The sequence below is a fragment of the Hipposideros armiger genome, unplaced genomic scaffold (genome assembly GCF_001890085.2).
Source record: "Hipposideros armiger isolate ML-2016 unplaced genomic scaffold, ASM189008v1 scaffold_1465, whole genome shotgun sequence".
Taxonomy (NCBI): Eukaryota; Metazoa; Chordata; class Mammalia; order Chiroptera; family Hipposideridae; genus Hipposideros; species Hipposideros armiger.
The window spans coordinates 1-20,562 of NW_017732815.1; the positions used below are offsets into that span (position 1 = coordinate 1).

The window sequence follows — 20,562 nt, forward strand, 5'->3', positions numbered from 1 at the left end:
GAGCTCTTAACCAACTGAGCCACTCAGCCGGCCCCTATATAATTGAATTTTTAATGCTGGCTGTGTTGAACAGTCTGCTCACAAGTTCCGTGAAATTTTCACAATCAGTTCTACCACCCTAAATAAATCAGCTCCAGCATATCACTGAGTCCATATCTTTGTATAGTTGGGACTCTTTGGTTGCAATTGACGAAAAGAACCCAAAACAAAACAAAACAAAACAAAAAACAGCTCAAACTAGCTTAAGCAAAAGACAGAGTTGTCTTACTTGACTGAAGAGTCCAAAGGTAGAGAGACTTTTGACAAGGCTGAATTTAAGGCTTAAATTAAGTCCTCAGTAATTACTCTTTCTGCCTCCTGGATCTACTCTCTTCCATTTGGCTTCCTTCTCCAGCAGACGCATTCTATGTGGCTATCCGGTTGGCCCCTAGTAGTTCTAAATTACTGGCATTTATATCCTCCACCACCTTAGAATGACAAAGATTCTCTTTTCAAGTCCCTCTTAGTCCCAGAAAACTGTGATTGGACCCACTTAAGTCATATGCCTTCCTCTGAATCAATGACTATGTCTAGGGGCTTGGGAAACTCTGACCAGTTGGGGTCTCCTACCCAGGAGATGAGCAAAATGGAGGCCCTGATTGACATCCCCTCCAGAAATGGGGAGAAGTACTACTATAATATAAAATTGAGACATTGTTATCAAAAGAAGGGGAAAGGGGGGGGGAAACCAATAAATGTCTACCATATTCTGCTTATAAGTACATTTTTATTTTAAGGTCCTACTAAGGAATGTTGGCATGAAGGGCCAGAAGACAGTCTTTTTAATCACGGACACTCAGATTAAAGAGGAAGCTTTTCTAGAGGATATTGACAGTGTGCTCAATACTGGAGAAGTACCTAACATTTTTGCAGCAGATGAGAAACAAGAAGTGATGGAGGTAAATGCTTTTTAGGGAGTGCTTCTCCCAGCACAGAAATTTTCTTATCTTGAAACATTTTCTCTGCTCTTCAGGATAAATATAGCTTGTGCAGAGGGTTTTGGTAATTAAAAACTGAAAGTATATTATTTTAGTATATTTTTTGATGAATTTTAAATTGTCTCTACTACAGTTATGAGACAGAATTTTTATTGTATAATTTCTTATTTCATAATGATGGCAGTTTGTTTCATCAGTTTGATCTTATGTAGCATATTTTATGAGTGATTACGGATGTCAAATTAAGTCACGCTTACAGTGATCTGAGAAAACATAGCTTTAAAGCACTACTTGATTAGTTTTAATAGTTTACCACTGGTTAAAATTTTTCAAAAGCTACTTGTCTTAACTATTCTAACATATCCGAGTGTCATGCTTTGTGATTTAATTGACAAAAAACCACAATTTGAAGCACCCACTACTTCAGATGTACTGTCCTTTGACCCCCATTTCTAAGATATTCCCATACAAGACCTCTGTTAGTAATTTTTGCCCCTTTCTCTTTGCGACAACTACTTTTACCCACAGAATATATCACTCACATCTGGATGCTTTATTCCAGCCTCCAGTGATAACATCTGGAGTAAAATGGATTGACCCTAGTAGTTCAATCACCCTGCTTTTCTCTTGTATGGAATGGAAATAACATATACACATAATAGCTCCTCCTGCGTAGGGTTGTTGTAAGGTCTGAGGATCAAATGAAACAAAGAATTTACGGAGTGTCAGGCACTTAAAAAGCCCTCAGTAAATGGCACATTACCAGTTTGTAGCCTGGGGTGGGGCTGGAGGGGGGGGGAGGGAAATGATCCCAAGTTGTCTGCTTTTATCTGGGTAACGTCAAGGATGTAGCCAAGGCTGTTGAAGAATGGTGATTCTCCTAATTGATAGGATAAACTCACACCCCCCCCCATAGTCCCATTCAAGGAATAGTCACCTTTTGGGGAGTGGAATTTCCTTAGCTTTGCTAGGCTTTTCTGCTCACGTTAGCTATTGCTTGTCTTTCCTTCTCATCACTTTGCTGCAAAACTTTTCCAGTGCTTCACTACTATTTTATGCTATGATCCAAAAGTGGCCTGAAGAACTTTTTTTCTTCACATTCCACCCAAGCCTAGGGACACCATATCAGTTTATCTCCAAGGAAATAGCCATGGTCAGAACTCAGGGGTACTGAAATGCATCCCTGTTTCTACTTGCTATATTATTGATTTTTTAAATATACAAGGTAATATAGAAAGTTCTGTTATTTTCTGTCCACACTGTACACAATCCTGTGCATCCCACTTTGAAGATCTTGTCTTGGACTTTGCTTATCTCCCTCTGATGAAGATTTTACTTTAAACTTCACTCCTGATAACTGACCTTTCTCTATAGCTTGGCTCTGGCACTGCCTAGAGGGCACATCTTATAGACTCAGTACATCTGTCTTACTTCATCAGAGTTCCAGCCTCTGGCCTACGTTTCCAGACTACTTTTTCCACTGTTCCATTTGTACTCCTTGCAGAATTAAGTTATTGCAACGTCTTTTTCAATTTAGTGGTGACTTCTTATTTACCACATTTAGTGGTATTTCTCAGTTCCTTTTTAAAATTCTCATTCATATTTTACATAATTAATGATTCCTTCTTTTAAACTCTGCTTTTTCTTGACTGCTGTAAAATTTCACCCAGTTTGTATCCTGTCTCCCTAATTATTCCTTCAGTAACTACTTTTTTTTTACATTCCTGAATCATTCCTGCTCCCAAAGCATGTGTGTGCCTCACAGACAGCTTATCTACTCTACAAGCATTAACCATTATTTCTATGTAAATAAGCCCTATATTTATATTGCCATCTTGACCTTTTTTTTTTCTTTTCAGATTTTTATTGGGGAATTGGGGGGATAGGAACAGTGCTGGGGAATTGGGGGAAGGGAAACAGACAAGGTGTTGTTGTTTTGTTCTTCAGTCTAGTTGTGGAGGACGTTGCTTCACTGGCCCAAGTTGGCATCATCATTGCGCTCTTCCCGGGTGAGGCAGATCAGTCGCCAGCTTCTGGATGGCCGCTCACAGCGGCTTGAGGGCCGCTCACGTTGGCTGCTGGNGTGTCTTGTGGGGGCAGAGCCAGCCGCCTGGCACCTAGAGTGAGCTTGGTAATGCACGTCTATTTTAGATGAGTAGCATTATGAGGTGTGATTGGTAGTTTTTTTTACAAAGTCAGTGTTATTTCTGCTCCTGCCTGTCCAGAGGCACTCTGATTTCTGCGCAGCCAGAGGACTGGATGTGCGTCTTCAGGTACTCCTGCCACTGGGGCTGTTGGCGGGTAGGGGGTGGAGATTTCAGAGCTGCTGGTAGGCCTTCCTGTGTCTCAGCAGCCAAAGTTGTTCTGCTTCCCAAGCTGCCCAGAAGAGGTGGGGGTGGGTACAACGTGTTTAGTAGCTCCCACCTGCAGCCTCTTCTCATATAAATTACTCAACCCCCAGGGAGTGGAAGCACCTTTGTTCTGACTTACTCCTTTCTTCAGGAGTCAGCCTCAGGCTGTGGCAGGGAGGGGGCCAAGGTTTCTGAGGGAGGATGGGGGTGTGCACTTATCTTTGCAGTTTATTTTTCCTATCTGAGAGAAAAGGGGAAAAAAGAGGAAAAACAAATAGGAAAAAGAAAAAAGCCCCCTCCAACGCTCCGCAGAGCCCCTGCTGCTCTCCAGGAGCACCCCCTGGCAAAGCAGCTCCTGTCTCCACAGCTGTGAGGTGTGGGCTGCACCTCCACGCTTCTTGCTTCCCTCTTCTCCTGCTTGCTGGTTTGAGATTTCTGTTTCCGAAACTGAGCGTCCTGGGGCTCCTGTTGCACTCCCCGCAACGGTCAGCCCAGAGGTTGAGCCTGCCTTGGCGCTGCAAACCACTTCGCCTTGTCCTGAATTCCCACAGCTCCGCAGTCGCGGGCTCCGACGGACTGTGCCTCTGCTCACGCCCTCCTCTCTCCATTCTGCTTGGCGCCCGGCCTGAGGTTTCTGCCTTAGCGCAGGCTGCAGGTGCAGGGAGCGAGCTGCGGGAATGCTCCGATCTGCTCTCTGAGGCCCCGAGCCTCAGCAGCCGCTGGTGTGATCTGTGCCTCCATGCGCCTCGCCTCCCTCTTCCCCCACTCGCCCTGTCTGCCCATCTTTAAGTACTCAGCATGGGAGTCCCTTCGCTGCTCAGCGTGCTTGGTAGAGGTTTGTTTGCTGCGCTCCAGCTGCTCAAATTGCTATGCTTTCCAGGGGAGAACTAAGGGAGCCCACCTCACTGCCGCCATTTTTTTCCGAACCTCCAACCTCATTTCTAAACTAGGCCATTTTTCCCATCAGTGCCCTGAATCAGTCAAGATAGAAAGCAGTGCCTTAGGTAGCCCTCAGACAAGCCAGAATACTGGATGCTAGTTCCACTTTATTTCTTTTGTCCTAAGGGAGGAGTCAGGAATTGGTGGTATTTTCCTGACTGTGTTATTCTATGCTGGGTGAGAGGAGGAGCAAGGTGAGAAAAATGTAATGAATTCTCTTACCTTCCTTGTATTGTCCTTTCTCTTTTTTATGTACTCATGGGGGGTGCTTAGCCTCTTAATTAGTTTCTAGCATTCTTGCAAAGATATTTTGTTCTGTACATTGCTAATTTGGTGTTTTCATGGGAGACAGAGGGTCTGGAGCTTACTAGTCTGTCATCTTGCTAATGTTCTCTATTCTTCATTTGTAAAATTCGGATAATACCACCTATTTCATAGGTTGTTATGATTAAATTATATGGTGTATGTAAGGGTTTTTGTAATATCCCTGGCATATAATTAGTATTTTGGAAAATCTAACGTTTCATATTTGAAAACAGCCTCACACATTGTGTATTTGAATATGACTTTTAAATCTAGTGATACTTATGTCAATAAGTTAAATCTGTTTATTTATATTATATTTTTCTATTAGTTTTATATAATAATTACAAAAAGAAACACTATAAAAATAATGATAAAACTCACATGATTATGATTAGATAATATTTCTTTAAAAGCTAGCTTTCCTAGTTTGTTTGTTTTTTTAAAGATTTTTATTGGGGAATTGGGGGATGGGAACAGCACTGGGGAATTGGGGGAAGGGGAACAGACAAGTTGCTGTCTTTTTGNCAGCCCAGCTCCAGGTTGAGCTGTTGTTCAGCATCTTAGCTGTAGAGGGCAGTGTCACTGGCCCTCATATGTGGGATCTGAACCGGGTCCCTCTGGTGTCCCAAGCCAGTTCTTAACCATCGTGCCACTCGGCCGGCCCTTGACCCTTTCTTGAACTCTTCTTCTACAGTTACAACCATGTATTATTTTTCCCTATATGAATGTCCCACTATTAACTCATATTTAATGCAGGTAGACCACCTGAACATAATTTTATAAACTGACACCAATCATAATAATCATAATTTGAGAATTAGTGTCAGAATACATATATAAAGCCAATTTATAATTTTCCATGACTATAGCTATCACATAAAGCAGAGCATATCTATAGTAGAGAATTCTTCTAGAAATAAATTTATTGTAGTGACAATAGGAATTATGTGATCATTGTAACCACTCCTTATATCGAAAAACTTTTAAATCTATTTATAAGATACTTGACTATGAAATCTTTTGTGCTCTGAACAAGGACAAAGGTAGGATATAAAATAAAAGCTAATAGGCACTTACCTATGTGGTAAGAACTATTCTAAGTGTACACATGTCATAACTCATTTGATCCCTCAACAACCCTCTGATGTAGGTAAAGAAGAAAAGAATGATATAAGCCAAGAAAAATGTCCAAAATAAAGTGAAAGTCTCCTTCTCACACTCTCCTTTAATTTCCTCTCACCAAAAGTAACCACTACTAATAGTTCTTTGTGATTGCTTCCATAAAAAGGTGCGTATGTACTCACACATATGCACATATATATTTTTTCATTTAACAAAGAGGATCATATTATACATACTGTTGCACAATTTGTTTTTTTTTTTCACTTATTTTGTCCTGCTGATCTTGTCATAGCACATATGTTGATACACCTCATTATTTTTAATGGTTGAATAAAATTAAAATGTATGGATGTTTTATATTTTATAATGTTTTTAACTGGATGCTTTAGTTGTTTAGATTGTTTCCTCTTAAAAACAATGTTGAATGTATCATAGTGGACTTTTTATGAGTATCATTATAAGTTAAATTCTTGGCAGATATCTGTTTTTAAATTATAAAATTAAGGAGTTGGAAGAAGTCTTCTAAGTACAAGCTGTATCAAAGCCATTCTATTGATATAAAAACAAAAATATAAAGATATTTACAAGGGGAGTAATAAAAGTTCTTAATATTCCAATGTCTACTAATTTCATCATCAGCTTATCTATTTTTATTTACCAGGTTTCTATTTTCTGATATTCCCTAGGGTGTTCGTCCTATAGCTCAGGCTGGCAGTAAACATGATGAACTTAGTCCCTTAGCTCTGTTTGCTTTCTTTGTGAATCGCTGCAAAGATAATCTTCATGTTGTAGTGGCCTTTAGCCCTATTGGAGATGCCTTTCGAAATCGCTTGAGACAGTTCCCATCACTCATCAATTGCTGTACCATTGACTGGTTTCAGGTTTGTAATTTGGGGGGAGGAAGGCAAGTAAATCTTTTGGAATTTTACTGAAATTTTATTCAAGCTTCATTAATATGCATAGTGCTTGGCACCAGGGACTGATAAGACTACATGAACCCCACAAGGAGTTACACTCTAGACTGGAAGACAGAAAAGACAATCAGCAAATGAATAGTCACAGTTATATAAAAAGGCCATAATCTTGGTGTGTAAAAGGTGTACTTAAGACAGTGAATCTCTGAAGTATGAAAATGAATTAATTTTATATAGGAGGGGTATATTAGCAACCAACAGAATGCATTGTTTTATATATATATATATATATATATATATATATATATATATATATATGTATGTATGTAAAGGTATGCGTGTATGTGTGTGTGATAAGGAATTGGCTCACATGATTATGGAGGCAGACAAGTTTGCTAGGTGGAGACCCAGGATATTTGATGGTGTATTTCCAGTTTGAATGCCAGCAGGCTTGACACCAGGAAGAGCTGATATTTCAGTTCAAGTTCAAAGTCAGGAAAAAACTGATGTCCCAGTCAAGCAGAAGGAATTCCCCTTACTCATGGGAGGAACAGCCTTTTTCTTCTTTTCAGGCCTTCAACTGATTGGATGAGGCCCACTTAGTTTAGGGAGAGCAATCTGCTTTACTCAGTCTGTTGATTTAAATATTAAACTCATCCAAAAACACACCTCACAGAAACACCCAGAGTAATGTTTGACCAAATATATGGGTACCCTGTGGCACATAGTCAAGTTGGCACATAAAATTAACCATCACATGGGGATACTATGTGCAAAGATAAAACAGTGGGCAACTGTAAATAGTTTGGTATAGCTGACTGGTAATGAGGGCAGCAGGAGTTAAATTGGAGCTTTGAGTTGGTGACAGATTATAAAGGAATTTGCAAATATGCCTAGGAATTTGGTTTTATACCAAAGATGTTGCATAGGGATTAACATATATTTAGCTAATCTGTATTTTAGGGGAAAAATACTGTATGGTGAATGATTTGGAGTGGGGTTAAAACAAGAGACAAGAAGACCAACTGAGTGGCAATTTCAGTCGTCCCAACACCAAATGATGAAGGCTGCCACCTCATTTAACCTTAAGGCAAATTGTTACTGTCTGAATAAGACAATTATTTATGAATTGAAAACAATAGCTCATGGCACCTTCTATTTAATTGTTTTATGCCCAATAGAATGTGCACTATAGATTGACCCTGGATAATTTCTTTTAGAAATAGATTTCTGATACTAATTTGTTTTATTCTCTTTTGCATATTTATCAATTGCATGTTTAAAAAACTAATTCTGCCCTTTTGAGGGTTGCACATATGTTTCAGCTAGTGGATGTATTAGTGTTTATACAACAATAAAAACTGTGTGAAACAGTTTTGCTTTATGCAAACCATATCTTAATATTGCTCCCATTAAGTAACCAAAAACCAAAACCAAATAAACAAAGCCTGTCCAACCATAGTTTTTCTTTTGTGAAATCTTATAAGTACAATTCTACTACTTTTGGATATCTTTTTCATAACCACGAGAATTTCTATTCTATTATAAGTAATTCTTACTTGTTGGGGAAAATTTATAAAGAAGGAACTGGGAGTTGCAAGTAGATAAGGGAGAGTAAGTAGATAACAGAGTGGAATAAAGATTTTACAGTGAAGCAGTGCGGATATAGAACTTGTGTCAGAGAAGCTGATGGTGTTGTTTGGGGCCTGGGTCTGGGGAACTCAGGAAGTGCGTGTAAACCACTACGTGTTACACATCAGGAAGGCACTGACTTTTGAGGTGTATCTCTAGTCTCCAAAGTAGGGTTTACACTTACCAGGGGTGCCAAAACAATTCAAAGAAAAAGGGAAGGAATTTTACTGGAATATTCATTTTTGTATGAAATATTTTGTATGGATTAACATTGACATCCTTACTCAGTTTGTATGGCCATGTGTCATAGATGGTATGCAAGGTACCCTGAGGGATTCTTACAATAAAATGAAAATTGAGGATATAATGCAATTATAAGTGGACAGCAAGAAAATGGCATAAACTAGCATGAGCTAGCTTGAGTTCTGTGTCAACCATTTTATGAGGCAAAAACAATGACTACTTAACAAGATCTGACAAGATGTTGGTGAAAACAAATTTCAGAAGGCTATTTGGAATACGGGGTTATATCAACTGTTTAAATAATAAACCTTATCCCAGGGTATAGTATGCCTTGCAATATCAGCTTATTATGCATGGGGGATATTATTGGTTACCTATCAACAGTCATTTTCTACTCACTCCATCCTTGCTGACAGAATTTTTATTTTGTTTGGGATATCACCCCTTATGTAGCTGTGTATACAGGGATTGATTCCTGGTTGGCATAAATCAATATTGGTGTTCTCATGCTTCTTACTATAAATTGGTTTATATATGAACCTATTCATGACCCAGTCCTTCCCAGTAGGTCCTTAGTTAAAGACTGCTTTGAGGAAAAGTTTTTTGGTTTTTGGTTTTCTTTGCTATATAAGGAGTTACATGTTAGGGAAAGGGCCTTTTCTGTCTTTCAACCTTGTTGCTTAAGGATGTAATGTCAGCTGCAGTAGTCAGCTTGTCACCATTATGAGACAAGCCCAAGCATGAAATAAAATGCATGGAGAATGGGAGAGTAAAAAGATGGAACAAGCTAGATCCTCAGTGACATGGTAGAGCTTCTAAATTAAGCAACCCCAGAAATACCCTACTTCTGGACATATTATATGTGATTATATATGATGATATATCTCCTTTGTTTGAAGACACAGTAAGACTGCCACTTTAGCCATAAACATTTTAACTGCTGTAGATAGTATTAAACCTTCTTGATTAGCAAGGTCATTAAAAAATGAAGCACCCAGAACACAAAGATAAACTTTCGTAATATTTTCTATGATATATGTTATATTCTGGCCTTTTACAAAAATTCACTGATCTTAATAATAAATCTTTAGAAGCCTCTTTTAAGGCTTATAAATATATTTGTACAATAATAGCACATGAGTATAATCTATTAATAAATATGCATACATTGGCAATATGTGCCTAAAAGTTTTTGATTAGTGGAGTGCTTGATCCAAAAAGTATGAATTTTACCAGGAGGAGGGTCAGACACTGAAACAATTGATCTTAAAAATGCATATTATCTGCTACAAAGGAAAAAACTTATAAGCATCTTGTTGAATCTAAATGAAAGGAAATTTGGAAAATATTCTAATAAAGTGAAGATTAATTACTTGACAAATTATTTCACTGAATAAACATTTCAAATATTTATTGACAAGTTCTGTTTTAGGTATTGAAGATAACAGTGGTGAGAAAAACAAAGTCCTTGCTTTCATGGATTTTACATTTCAGTGGGAAGGGCATACAAAAAATAAACAAATGAAAAAATAAATATATATCAGGTGTTGGTAAGTAGTAAGAAAAAAACTCAGGATAAGGGAAAGTGTAATGAGGGAAGGAATGCAGTTTTAGAAAGAGTGCTCTGGGAAGACCTTGCTGGCAAGTTGGCATTTGAGCAGAGATGTAAGGGAGTGAACTACAGGGAGTTCCAGGTAAGGAGGGTTCAGTTAGAGGGAACAGCAAGCCCAAAGGCCCAGAGACAGGAACACACTTGGCATATTCCAGGAAAACGAACCATTTCACTGAGACACGGGAGACTGGAAAAGAAGTGAATTTGTGGGGAAGAAAATCAAGAGTTCAGCTTTTAGTGTTAGTAATTGTGATGGACTACTAGTAACAGAAACCCAAACTAAAGACATAAGGATTTTCCCTCTCATATAGAAAAAAATCTGAAGGTAAGCAGACTAGGGCTTTGGTGGCTTAACGAAGTCATCAGAATCCCAAGTTCTTTCTGCTTTACATATCCTTAGCATGTTGTTTTCATCCTCAAAGTCACCTTATGGTCTAAGGTGGATACTGGAGCTCCAACTTTTACATCTGTGTTTTAGGCAAGAAGTAGAATAATGGAAAATAGGGCAAAAAGGACACATGCCAGCTCAATGTAACCCTTTAAGAGCCTTCCCTGAAATCCCTACCTAACAACTACATCTTTATCCACTGAATTGCAAGGGAGTCTAGGAAATGTAATCTTTTAGCTAGGCATATTATTATCTAGACTAAAATTGGAGTCCTAGGGAAGTGGGACTGATAGATATTGGGTAGGCAGCCTCTGCTACTGTCATGCTAAATTTGAGATGACTAGTCATTTAAGTGGAAGAGTTAGGAAAGCAGTATACCTAATATGTAAAATATTATTGACCTTTTCTTTATATTGTCTCTTCTTTAATTTTAGTATATAAACATATCTATTAGATCTTTCATAGATTTATTTGTGACCTCAGCCCCCCTAATTCCTTTTTCCCCATTAAGGTTTAATTTTTTCAACCCCGAATTCTTCTTGCATAGGAAGACACTTAACTTCTATAGTTGGAGTAGGACTACTCATCTTTAATTTCCTAAGTTTTTTTTTCTTATCTTTAGCCATGGCCTGAAGATGCCCTTGAACTTGTAGCTGTGAAATTCTTAGAAACCCTGGAGCTTACTGAGGTTGAACGACGAGAGATAGTTCCAGTCTGCAAACACTTTCACACTTCTATTATGGATCTTTCAGAAAGGTTAATATTAATAAAATTTTAAATTACAATAATGCCTTATATATTTTTTTAAATTAAATTTTATTGGGTTGACAATGGTTAGTAAAATTACATAGGTTTCAAATGTACAATTCTGTAATACATCATCTATATATCACATTGTGTATTCACTACCGAGAGTCAGTTCTTCTTTCATCACCACCTATTTGACCCCATTTACCTCATCTACCAACCCCCCTTACCCTCCAGTAATCACTAAACTATTGTCTGTGTCTATGAATTTTTGTTTCTTTCTTTGTTTGTTTTGTTCGTTTGTTGCTTTCAGTTTTATATACCACATATCAGTGAAGTCATATGGTTCTCGACTTTTTCTGTGTGATTTAGTTCACTTAGCATAATAATCTCAAGATCCATCCATGTTGTTGCAAATGGCACTATTTCATCTTTTCTTATAATGCCTTATATTTTAAAACATGTCTCTCTGTGGAAGCTCAAAATTTTGATAGAATTTCTATGTTTTTCTAGATCTCTCTCTCTCTCATTATTAGTTAAGACCCTAAGCTTGCAATTAATAGAAGCTACTTGATCTAGCTTTAACAAAAAGGGGGATTTATCATAAAGATACAGAGGTGTGTCACAAAGATTAAGGGAAAGAATACAGCTGGATCGCAGAAGTAATCACAAGCAGGGATTAGAAAGCCATTATAAATTAAGAAATGCCTTTTCTCTGTTTCTCATTCCTGTTTCTGTCTGGGCATCTGCTTTCTTCTTTCTCTTTTCGGACTGAATTTTCTACTTCCCAGTGCATATGGAGGAAACTAGCTGCCTGTCAATTTTCAAGTTTACTTCTTACAATTACAGCTCCCAATTCCAAATTGGTTCCAAAATGTGATTAGCCTCATTTGTGTCTAGGGTCCAACCCTAGTCTGATCAGCTATGGTTAGGGTGGCAAGTTTCATAGAAGAAACATTGCTCCTGGAGCACTGGATGGAAGTTCTCAGATAAGGGGAGCTTGTTTGTGGGCTATGGATACTTCAAAAGTATGTTTTACCCCTGTTAATCTCTGAGACCCTCATTTCAAAGGCACATAAACCCAAGTGCTCATACACTATATAATATAGTATATTGCCTGCATAATGAAAGTCATACAGCCAGCTAGCGTGGTTGGCTTGGAGAGTTATACCAACCAGTGGGATCTAACCTTCATACTCACCATGAAACATCATTGCTTTTTCCATTGTTTCCATGTGTATGTGTAGTAGTGTCATACTTCTGGCCATACACTATTTAGCTGACATGTGACACATTTGTACAAGGAATGATGACTCATCCTTGCTATCCTATTTGAAGTTCTCTTTCCTACCATACTCCCCTAGCTTACACAATATCTTGTGTCCCTCACATGGTTAGATCCCCCGACTTATGAAACAAGTAAAAAGGCTTATATCTTTCTTGCTGTAGTTCATCTTTGATACACATCTTTGTTGATGTATAATTCTTAAATATATCATTGCCATTTGAATATTTTGCAGACAAGAAATTAGGATGTGGTTATGTGTAGAATTCTAGAATTTTATGAAGTTCAAGTACTCAGCAGCCTCTAAATAAAATTAACCTTTATTCTTAAATGTTTGTTGTTAATGTGGTGTTGGATTTACCTCTTACTTTGTGAAGCCCATTACTTACAGTAAGAAATGTCATCTGCCTCTATTTTAGGTTCTTGCAAGAGTTAAGACGGCATAACTATGTTACTGCTACCTCTTATCTTGAACTTATTGCCTCATTTCGACAGCTTTTGACTACGAGGCGACAAGCTGTCATGAAAGCAAAACAACGATATGTGAATGGGCTTGACAAATTAGCTTTTGCTGAGTCTCAGGTAAATTTCATGAGCTGCTCAAAATGATAATATATAATATGAAATAGCTGGTTAAATATAAGCTTGGGGTTTTAAAAAATGATTCAAGTGCTAGTAATACTTATTAACATTAGCTCAATATAAGCAACAGAGTTTTGGGTGGTTCATATGCACTGTATACCATGCACATAGTATAATAGGGATACCCAAGCTGTTACCTTCTTTTTTATCTGCATTTCTACTATGGCAACTGCATTCACCCACTGCCCTGTCATATACTCAAGGAAGATGAAGTCTTTTGTGAAGAAAACTGACCACTCTTATGATTATGTTTATCGTGTAAAGACCTGGAAGAAAAAGTTAAAATTTTCTGGCCTCAATACCTTATGATACATTTAAGTTTCAATTTTCTGTGCTTGGCTTTTGTAAGCTATTGTAGCTATGAAAACTTAATAATGAACTGTCTATTTAGGTTGGTGAAATGAAAATGGAGCTTGTTCAATTACAGCCCAAATTGGAGGAAGCTAAAATTGAAAATGCACATATGATGCAGGTAGAGTATCCTGAACTTCTTTTTTGGATTGATGTAAGAAGACAATTGAAATGTGTAAAATTAGCCTTGAAAATAAGTCCCCATTTTTGCCATTGGATATTAGGGACTTTACCCTTTTCTATTGATTGGCCATCTTTTCAGGTGCCATGTGGTTTCTGTTTTTTTGAAGGGAGGTAGGAAGCCCATTACCACATAGGTCACATGTATTTGCTTTTCTCCTCATTTTACCTTTGGCTTGTCTATGCTTAAAACATGGCATGTTGGATTCCCTCTTTTCAAACATTCTTTTGGCTCTAGGATGGAGAAAGCAATAGGATATTTGAGGAAATGTCTTTATTTTTTCTTTCTTTTCTTTAGATTATTGAGATAGAGTCTGCTCAAGTGGAAGCAAAAAGAAAGTTTGTGAAACTAGATGAAGAGATAGCCAGTGGAAAGGCTGAAGAAGCCCAACTTCTGAAAAATGAGTGTGAAAGTGACCTAGCTGAAGCGATTCCTGCCTTGGAAGCAGCTCTGTCTGCACTGGATACACTAAAGGCAAGTGTTTGAGTTAGCGACCTGTGTTTCATCAACAAAGAAAAATTGTGTGCAGGTCCTTCGTTAATTAGGTATAATTCTATTTCAGTGCATGGTATTATATTGTTTTTGTCCAGTCAAATGAAACTTAACTCTTAACAGTTCCTTTTTGATATACAGTCTTATACTTTTGCTTTTCATATATTATTTATTGGGTTGTTGGAAAAGTCATGACGTATTTTTGCAATGAAAAACATAGAAAAAATATGTCATGACTTTTCTGACAAACCAATACAGTTTTCATTCAGATTATTCCAATGAAAATGGAACAGTTTCCAAGAGGCCAAAGTGGTTCTGTACATGGACAAGGAGGCATATGTCAAATAGAGTGTGAAGCTACCCTTTTGCAGCCTCCTGAACATGCATGTATAGAAAAACTTACAGATCATTTCCCATACAGAGATGTAAGACATTTGCCTGAATTGCACTGTGCTGTACATAACTTTTTACGGGGTCTTTAGGCAAGACCAGAACAACCTCACCAAACAGAGCAGGAGAGATAGATAGCTTTTGTTGACTAGGGAATCCCAGTCCCCATTTTTTGCCTTCTTTCTTAATTGGTATGTGATTAAATTCAATTTTGTGTTTATGTGCAAAAACATATTTTCTGGAGGGTTCATAGCTGTCTTCATATTCTTACAAGGATCTATGATCTCCACAATCTTAGAGAATCATTGGCCTTAATCTGTGCTCAATTCTCTTTTATTAATTTTTTCATAACCATGCAAAGCAAAAATCAATTACAATTTCAAATGAAAATCAATGCTTGTTGTAGGGACACAGCACTGTATTGCAATATTGTAGGGCACCTGCTCTGAAAGGTCAGAGCAGGATAGCAACTTGGGTACATGTCAGCCGAAGGCAGCTGGCAACGGCTCAAGGACTAGCTAGGAAAGGAACAGTACGTGCGCAGGCCGAAGATAGATAATAGAGACGTAGCAGGAGTCAGGATGGAACAGGGAAGTTCCCTATGTACTGATTGCTTACCCCACACATCCACTTGCTATGCAAATTCAATATAGGGCTATGTCTGTCTCCCTCAGTAAAAGGAAGATGTGGACGACCCTTGAGGTCTTTGCATAGGGCAAAAGTCCCTCCACTCTCAGGTCTCTGTGTACTTCTTTTCATCGTCTGTCTCATTGTGGGTAGCTTTCGGCCTCATTGTGGGAGAACTATTCCCAGAACCCCACAGCTTATCTCCAACATTACTTTAAAAATTCATTATTTAGAAATAAACTATTCTGAAGATATCCTGTTTTCTTTTGATATAGCCAGCTGACATTACAATTGTGAAATCAATGAAGAATCCTCCATCTGGTGTTAAACTAGTTATGGCTGCTATTTGTGTCATGAAAGATATAAAACCAGAAAAAATTTCAGATCCTTCAGGAACTGGAGGCAAGGTAATAACTAGACACAATTTTAAATCATATTCACGAATGTATAGAACACTTTAAAGCAACTATTATCAAATTAAATATCAACAGTACCCACTCTAGGAAGGAAACATTGTTTTCCATATTGAATGGGCTCAGGATAAACTACATAAAACACTGTCTATATTTATTCTGGGGTAAAGCTAAGGCAGTATAGCACCAGAAAAATATGGTTCCAATTGATTCCCTCTCCATTTCTGTCTATGCAGGATTTCCCACTATCATAGGGACAAAATGAACACTGAGATTCCTATACTTTTCCAGCTAGGAGTCTCATGAGTGTGATATATAATCACATAGGTGTTGCTTCTGAGCATTCAAAAATTCTGCTTTGTTACAGTATAATGAAGTTGTTAAAATCATGTGCTCTGGAGCCAGAACACCTGTCTTCAGAAATCCCAATCCTGCTAGCAGTGTGATGTTGGGCAAGATGCTTAACACCTGTGGAACTCTGTAAAAAAGAGGGTTATTATATAGTACCTGCCTCACAAAGTTAATGTGAGGATTAGATTAGTTAATACATATAAAGCTCTATGTATAAAGCCTCATAAATAGTAAGCTCACAATAAATATTAGCTGTTATATATAATTATTATTCAAGGCTAAAAAGGAAGGCATAACATCCATCCTAAACTAAAGTTATACACTTATTTTCTTTTCAGGTTTTACAATACCTGGGTTTGAATCTCTGAATTGGAAAATTGGGATTTTTTTTGGTCATTCTATTATTCATTGAGATAATGAAGAAAATGAATAGGCTCTTTCCTTACCAAGTTATTCTCATTTACACACACACACACACACACACACACACACACACACACCACACACACACCACTATCAGGCTTCTGGAAGAAGGAAAAAGAATGATTAGCTAATTATTTGACAACTTTCACTAGCACAAGTATGTGCTTTATCTTTTAACTGACATATCAATGTGTAATCTTTGTATATCTGCTTTCTCTTCTTTTTTTCACTTGGGGAGCCTAGGTTGGTGAGGAGGTTGTTTATAAGAAAAATGTTTGCTACCTGTCTTAGTCCATTTGGGCTGCTATAACAAATTACATACACAGGGTGGCTTATAAACAATAGAAATTTATTTCTCATAGTTCTGGAGCCTGGGAAGTCCAAGTCAAGGTTCCAGTAAATTCCGTGTCTGGTAAGAGTTCGCTTCCTGGCTTATAGACTACTGTCTTTTTTTTTTCTGTGTCCTCACAAGGCAGAAGAGAGAGGGAGCTCTGTGAGGTCTCTTTTAAAAGGTTACTAATCTCATTCATGACCTAATCACCACCCAAAGACCCCGCCTCCAAATACTATTACGTTGGGGATTAGTTTTTAACATATGAACTTGAAGAACGGGAAGGGAAAACACAAATTTTCAGTCTGTAGCACACTACCTTTCTGGTTTGAAAGAGTTAAGAATAAAGAAAAATAAAAGTTGAAATAATAAAAATATTTTTTCTTATATGAAATTGTGATGGTGTTTATGCTAGTTGCTTTTCTTGTTTTTTAAAGAGAAATAATCATAAAATTTTTCTTTCAATATTTACTTTTTTATAATAAATTTAATATATAAGTTCATGTTCATATTTTAAATATTTGATATGTAAAACATGTTCTCAGGGAGAGGAGTGTCTTCGTTTCCAAGAAGATGTAAGTTGATAGTTTGAAAGTATATAGTTTCTCTGGAAAATATATCTTAAACTTCAAGAAGAAAAATTTTATAGCAAGCATCTTTAATTGTACATTTAATAAGATTCCATACATTTTATTTATAGGTATTTGATTACTGGGGACCCAGCAAAAAACTTCTGGGAGATATGAATTTCTTAAGAGATTTGAGAGAATATGACAAGGACAATATTCCAGTGAGTTTCATTAGATTTTTTTCTGTAAATGTAACTTTGCCAAGATGCATAAGATCTTTAACATTATGTAATATTATATAAAACATAGCAAGATACTTTATTTTGGAATTAAAATAATAAATAAAGGAATACTCTATTTATTGATGACCATATTATGAATTCTCATAATGCGTAGACCCATTCCTCTTTCAGACCATTGAAAGTCACTTAATAAATTACTGTTTGAGTGTATTATTGACATAAAAGAGTTCTCTGTCTTCTTATAATAGTTTATTAATAAATTATATACAAATTTATGTGAGATAAGAAGTGTAATGCATGCTTTTCCATACAGTTTTATTTATTTATTAATATTTAATTGTTCTTTTCCCTTGTTTCCATGTTTTCTCAATCTGCAAGCCTTTTTTTAGAAGAAACATTTTGCTTCAATATCTGTAATAAGTTTGCATATTTTGCTCATGTATAACTTGTGTTTCTGCTACAATTATGCTTATTTTAAAATTATCTTAAAGTACTGACTTTGGTTTTTAAAGACAACATAACTTTTTTATATAATTTTTTTTTACTATGTATGATTATTTTTTCAACTTATGATTGTGCGATATATGTTGAAATTTTCAGATCTAAATCTTTGTTGTTTAGGTGACTGTTATGCAGAAGATTCGTGGTGAATACTTAACAAACCCTGAATTTGACCCTCCTAAGGTTGCTAAAGCTTCTTCTGCAGCTGAGGGTCTGTGTAAATGGATCATGGCTATGGAAGTATATGACAGAGTTGCAAAGGTATTTTAAGGATCAGCAAATTCATTTTCTATTGAAATACTCCTAGAAATTAAAATCTATGCATATATTTACTAGTTAAGGCTTTTCTAAAAGTACAACCAGAAAAACTTTGTCCTGCTGCAGTATAAACATCAGGTATTGACTAAGTATCTAGTGGATGAAGAGAATACTTGCTAGTGGTAGTGCTATGGGAGCAGGGATTATCACTGGAATTGGCCAGACTCATCTATCTATCTATCTATCTATCTATCTATCTATCTATCTATCTATCTATCTATCTATATAGGGACCCAGGGCAAAAGAGAATTAGAATTTGATGAGGAGAGGACAGAAGCAAAGGAAAATTCAGAATACCAAGGGCAAAGTGGCAGATTTAAAAATTGATTGAAAGGGTCAGAAGTAAGAAGATCCAGTAGGATTAAGAGGTAGAGGATGGAAGAATCCCCTGAAGCGATGACATGCATTGAGCGGGAACCTTTTTGGAGTACCCACTGGGGCCAAATTCCTGGGAGACCAGAGAATAGTTAAGAGCATTTTGCAAAGGACCAGGGAAACACTGGCCTTACCTTCTGTAGCTTGTAGAATTCTACCCAGGGAAGCAGGAACTATTAATTAAAAGGTAGATCAAAATACATGTTAGCATGTGTTTATAACAATAGAATATATGGGCTGGCCAAGTGGCACGTTGGTTAAGAGCTGGCTTGGGACGCCAGCTCTGAGCAGCAGGGCCCCGGTTTGGATCCCACATGAGGTTAGTGACACTGCCCTCTACAACTAAGATGGTGAACATCAGCTCAACCTGGAGCTGGGCTGCCGTGAGTCACCGGTGACGGCATAGGCTGCAGCCCCTGCTGCAGTCAGCTGCCATAAGCTACCATGTGTGGCCAGCAGACAGTGTGAGCGGCTGGCAGCCGGTGTGAGCTGCCAAGAGCCGCTGTGAGCAGCCATCCAGAGGCCAGCAACCGATCTGCCTCACCCGGGAAGAGTGCAATGATAATACCAACATGGGCCAGTGAAGCAACGTCCGCCACAACTAGACCAAAGAACAAAAGGACAACAATTTGTCCGTTCCCCGATTCCCCAGCACTGTTCCCCTCCCCCAATTCCCAATAAAATCTTAAAATAAAAAAAAAAGAACAATAAAGTATAGAATGAATGATCAGGCTGTAACAATTGGGAAGATATTCCTAATAAGGTACATGTGCCTGTGGAGAGGTAGGGACTCTGATTGTGAGCCCTAGGGAAACAGACATGTCTATACCTGTTAAAGAAATAAAATAAATTTTCTCTGGGATGTCCTTCCATTGAATATCTTGTCCCTCCCCACAGTAGTCTCATAACAGGTCTATGAGCTCTCAACTTAGCTAATTTCCACATGTCCCACAAGGCATGTGGAATCTTCTGGATCCTTTCTATAAAGCAGATAAGCCAAGACATTCAGGTTCTTCCCTGACTCCCCATTCTACACTTCCACACTGTCATTTTAATTCTGATGCAGCTTCCCTATGTTGTTATGGAAGGGTTGAAAGGAGGTATCCAGAAATGTTTCCTCCAAAGTCAGAAGCAGAAAGTGGAGCTTCCTGCTTTCTATCTACCGAGTGTGCCAAAAAAATGTATAAAGCGGACACTTTGGTCAACGTTGCTCAAGCAGTAGTTCGCCGTAATCAGACGTGTCTGGATGCTGATGGTAACCGCTTTGAGCATCTCTTGTAGTTCCAGAAGTCAAATGTGACTTGTATTCATCTTTTGTTATTGGTATATATTGAGTATTACAATTTTAATAAAGCTTTCCTTTCTTAAAATGTGTATACTTTTTTTGGCATCCTCTGTATTTAACATATTCCTTCCTTCAGGATTTCAGCCCAGGGTAGAGAAAGTGGGACATTCAATGTCTGATACCTTGCCACCCTCTTCCCTCTTTGCCTTCACCTTCATTAATGGCAGAAGACTTAGGTCTGTCTTCTTTCAAACTGGCAAATACTCTCATTGGTCATCTTCTACCAAAAGCTTATAGTACACTCAATGATAAAGTTGCAAATCCTGTTCTTGATATACTAATGAGCATAATAAAATGAGAACTTTAGAACATCCTTTTTCTCTTAAAGTGTGCACTATCAAGATGAGTTGAGTAAAATTCAATTTTGAATTTTGAAAACTAAACATCCAGCCTTTCTTTTTCTTTGTGTTTCTATCACTCTTAAACACTCCAAGGCAGATGTATGTCTCAGCTGACTGGGAAGATCACAGACTTGGAAATGCCAAAAAAATAAAA

At 37.6% G+C, this 20,562-nt stretch overlaps 1 protein-coding gene across 1 annotated transcript in view; it reads left to right on the forward strand.

The window, feature by feature from the left end:
- Window positions 1-776: 776 nt before the first annotated feature.
- The window catches only part of LOC109377589 (dynein heavy chain 7, axonemal-like), a gene marked incomplete at its 5' end in the record, with an annotated part of 115,723 nt that continues 95,937 nt past the window's right edge, over window positions 777-20,562 (forward strand). The window contains 9 exons of the mRNA XM_019633989.1: window positions 777-938; window positions 6,382-6,576; window positions 11,107-11,240; window positions 12,936-13,098; window positions 13,550-13,630; window positions 13,988-14,164; window positions 15,475-15,606; window positions 17,418-17,507; window positions 18,150-18,290. Coding sequence (XP_019489534.1) covers window positions 777-938; window positions 6,382-6,576; window positions 11,107-11,240; window positions 12,936-13,098; window positions 13,550-13,630; window positions 13,988-14,164; window positions 15,475-15,606; window positions 17,418-17,507; window positions 18,150-18,290 — 1,275 coding nt within the window. The remainder of the gene's footprint in view (window positions 939-6,381; window positions 6,577-11,106; window positions 11,241-12,935; window positions 13,099-13,549; window positions 13,631-13,987; window positions 14,165-15,474; window positions 15,607-17,417; window positions 17,508-18,149; window positions 18,291-20,562) is intronic.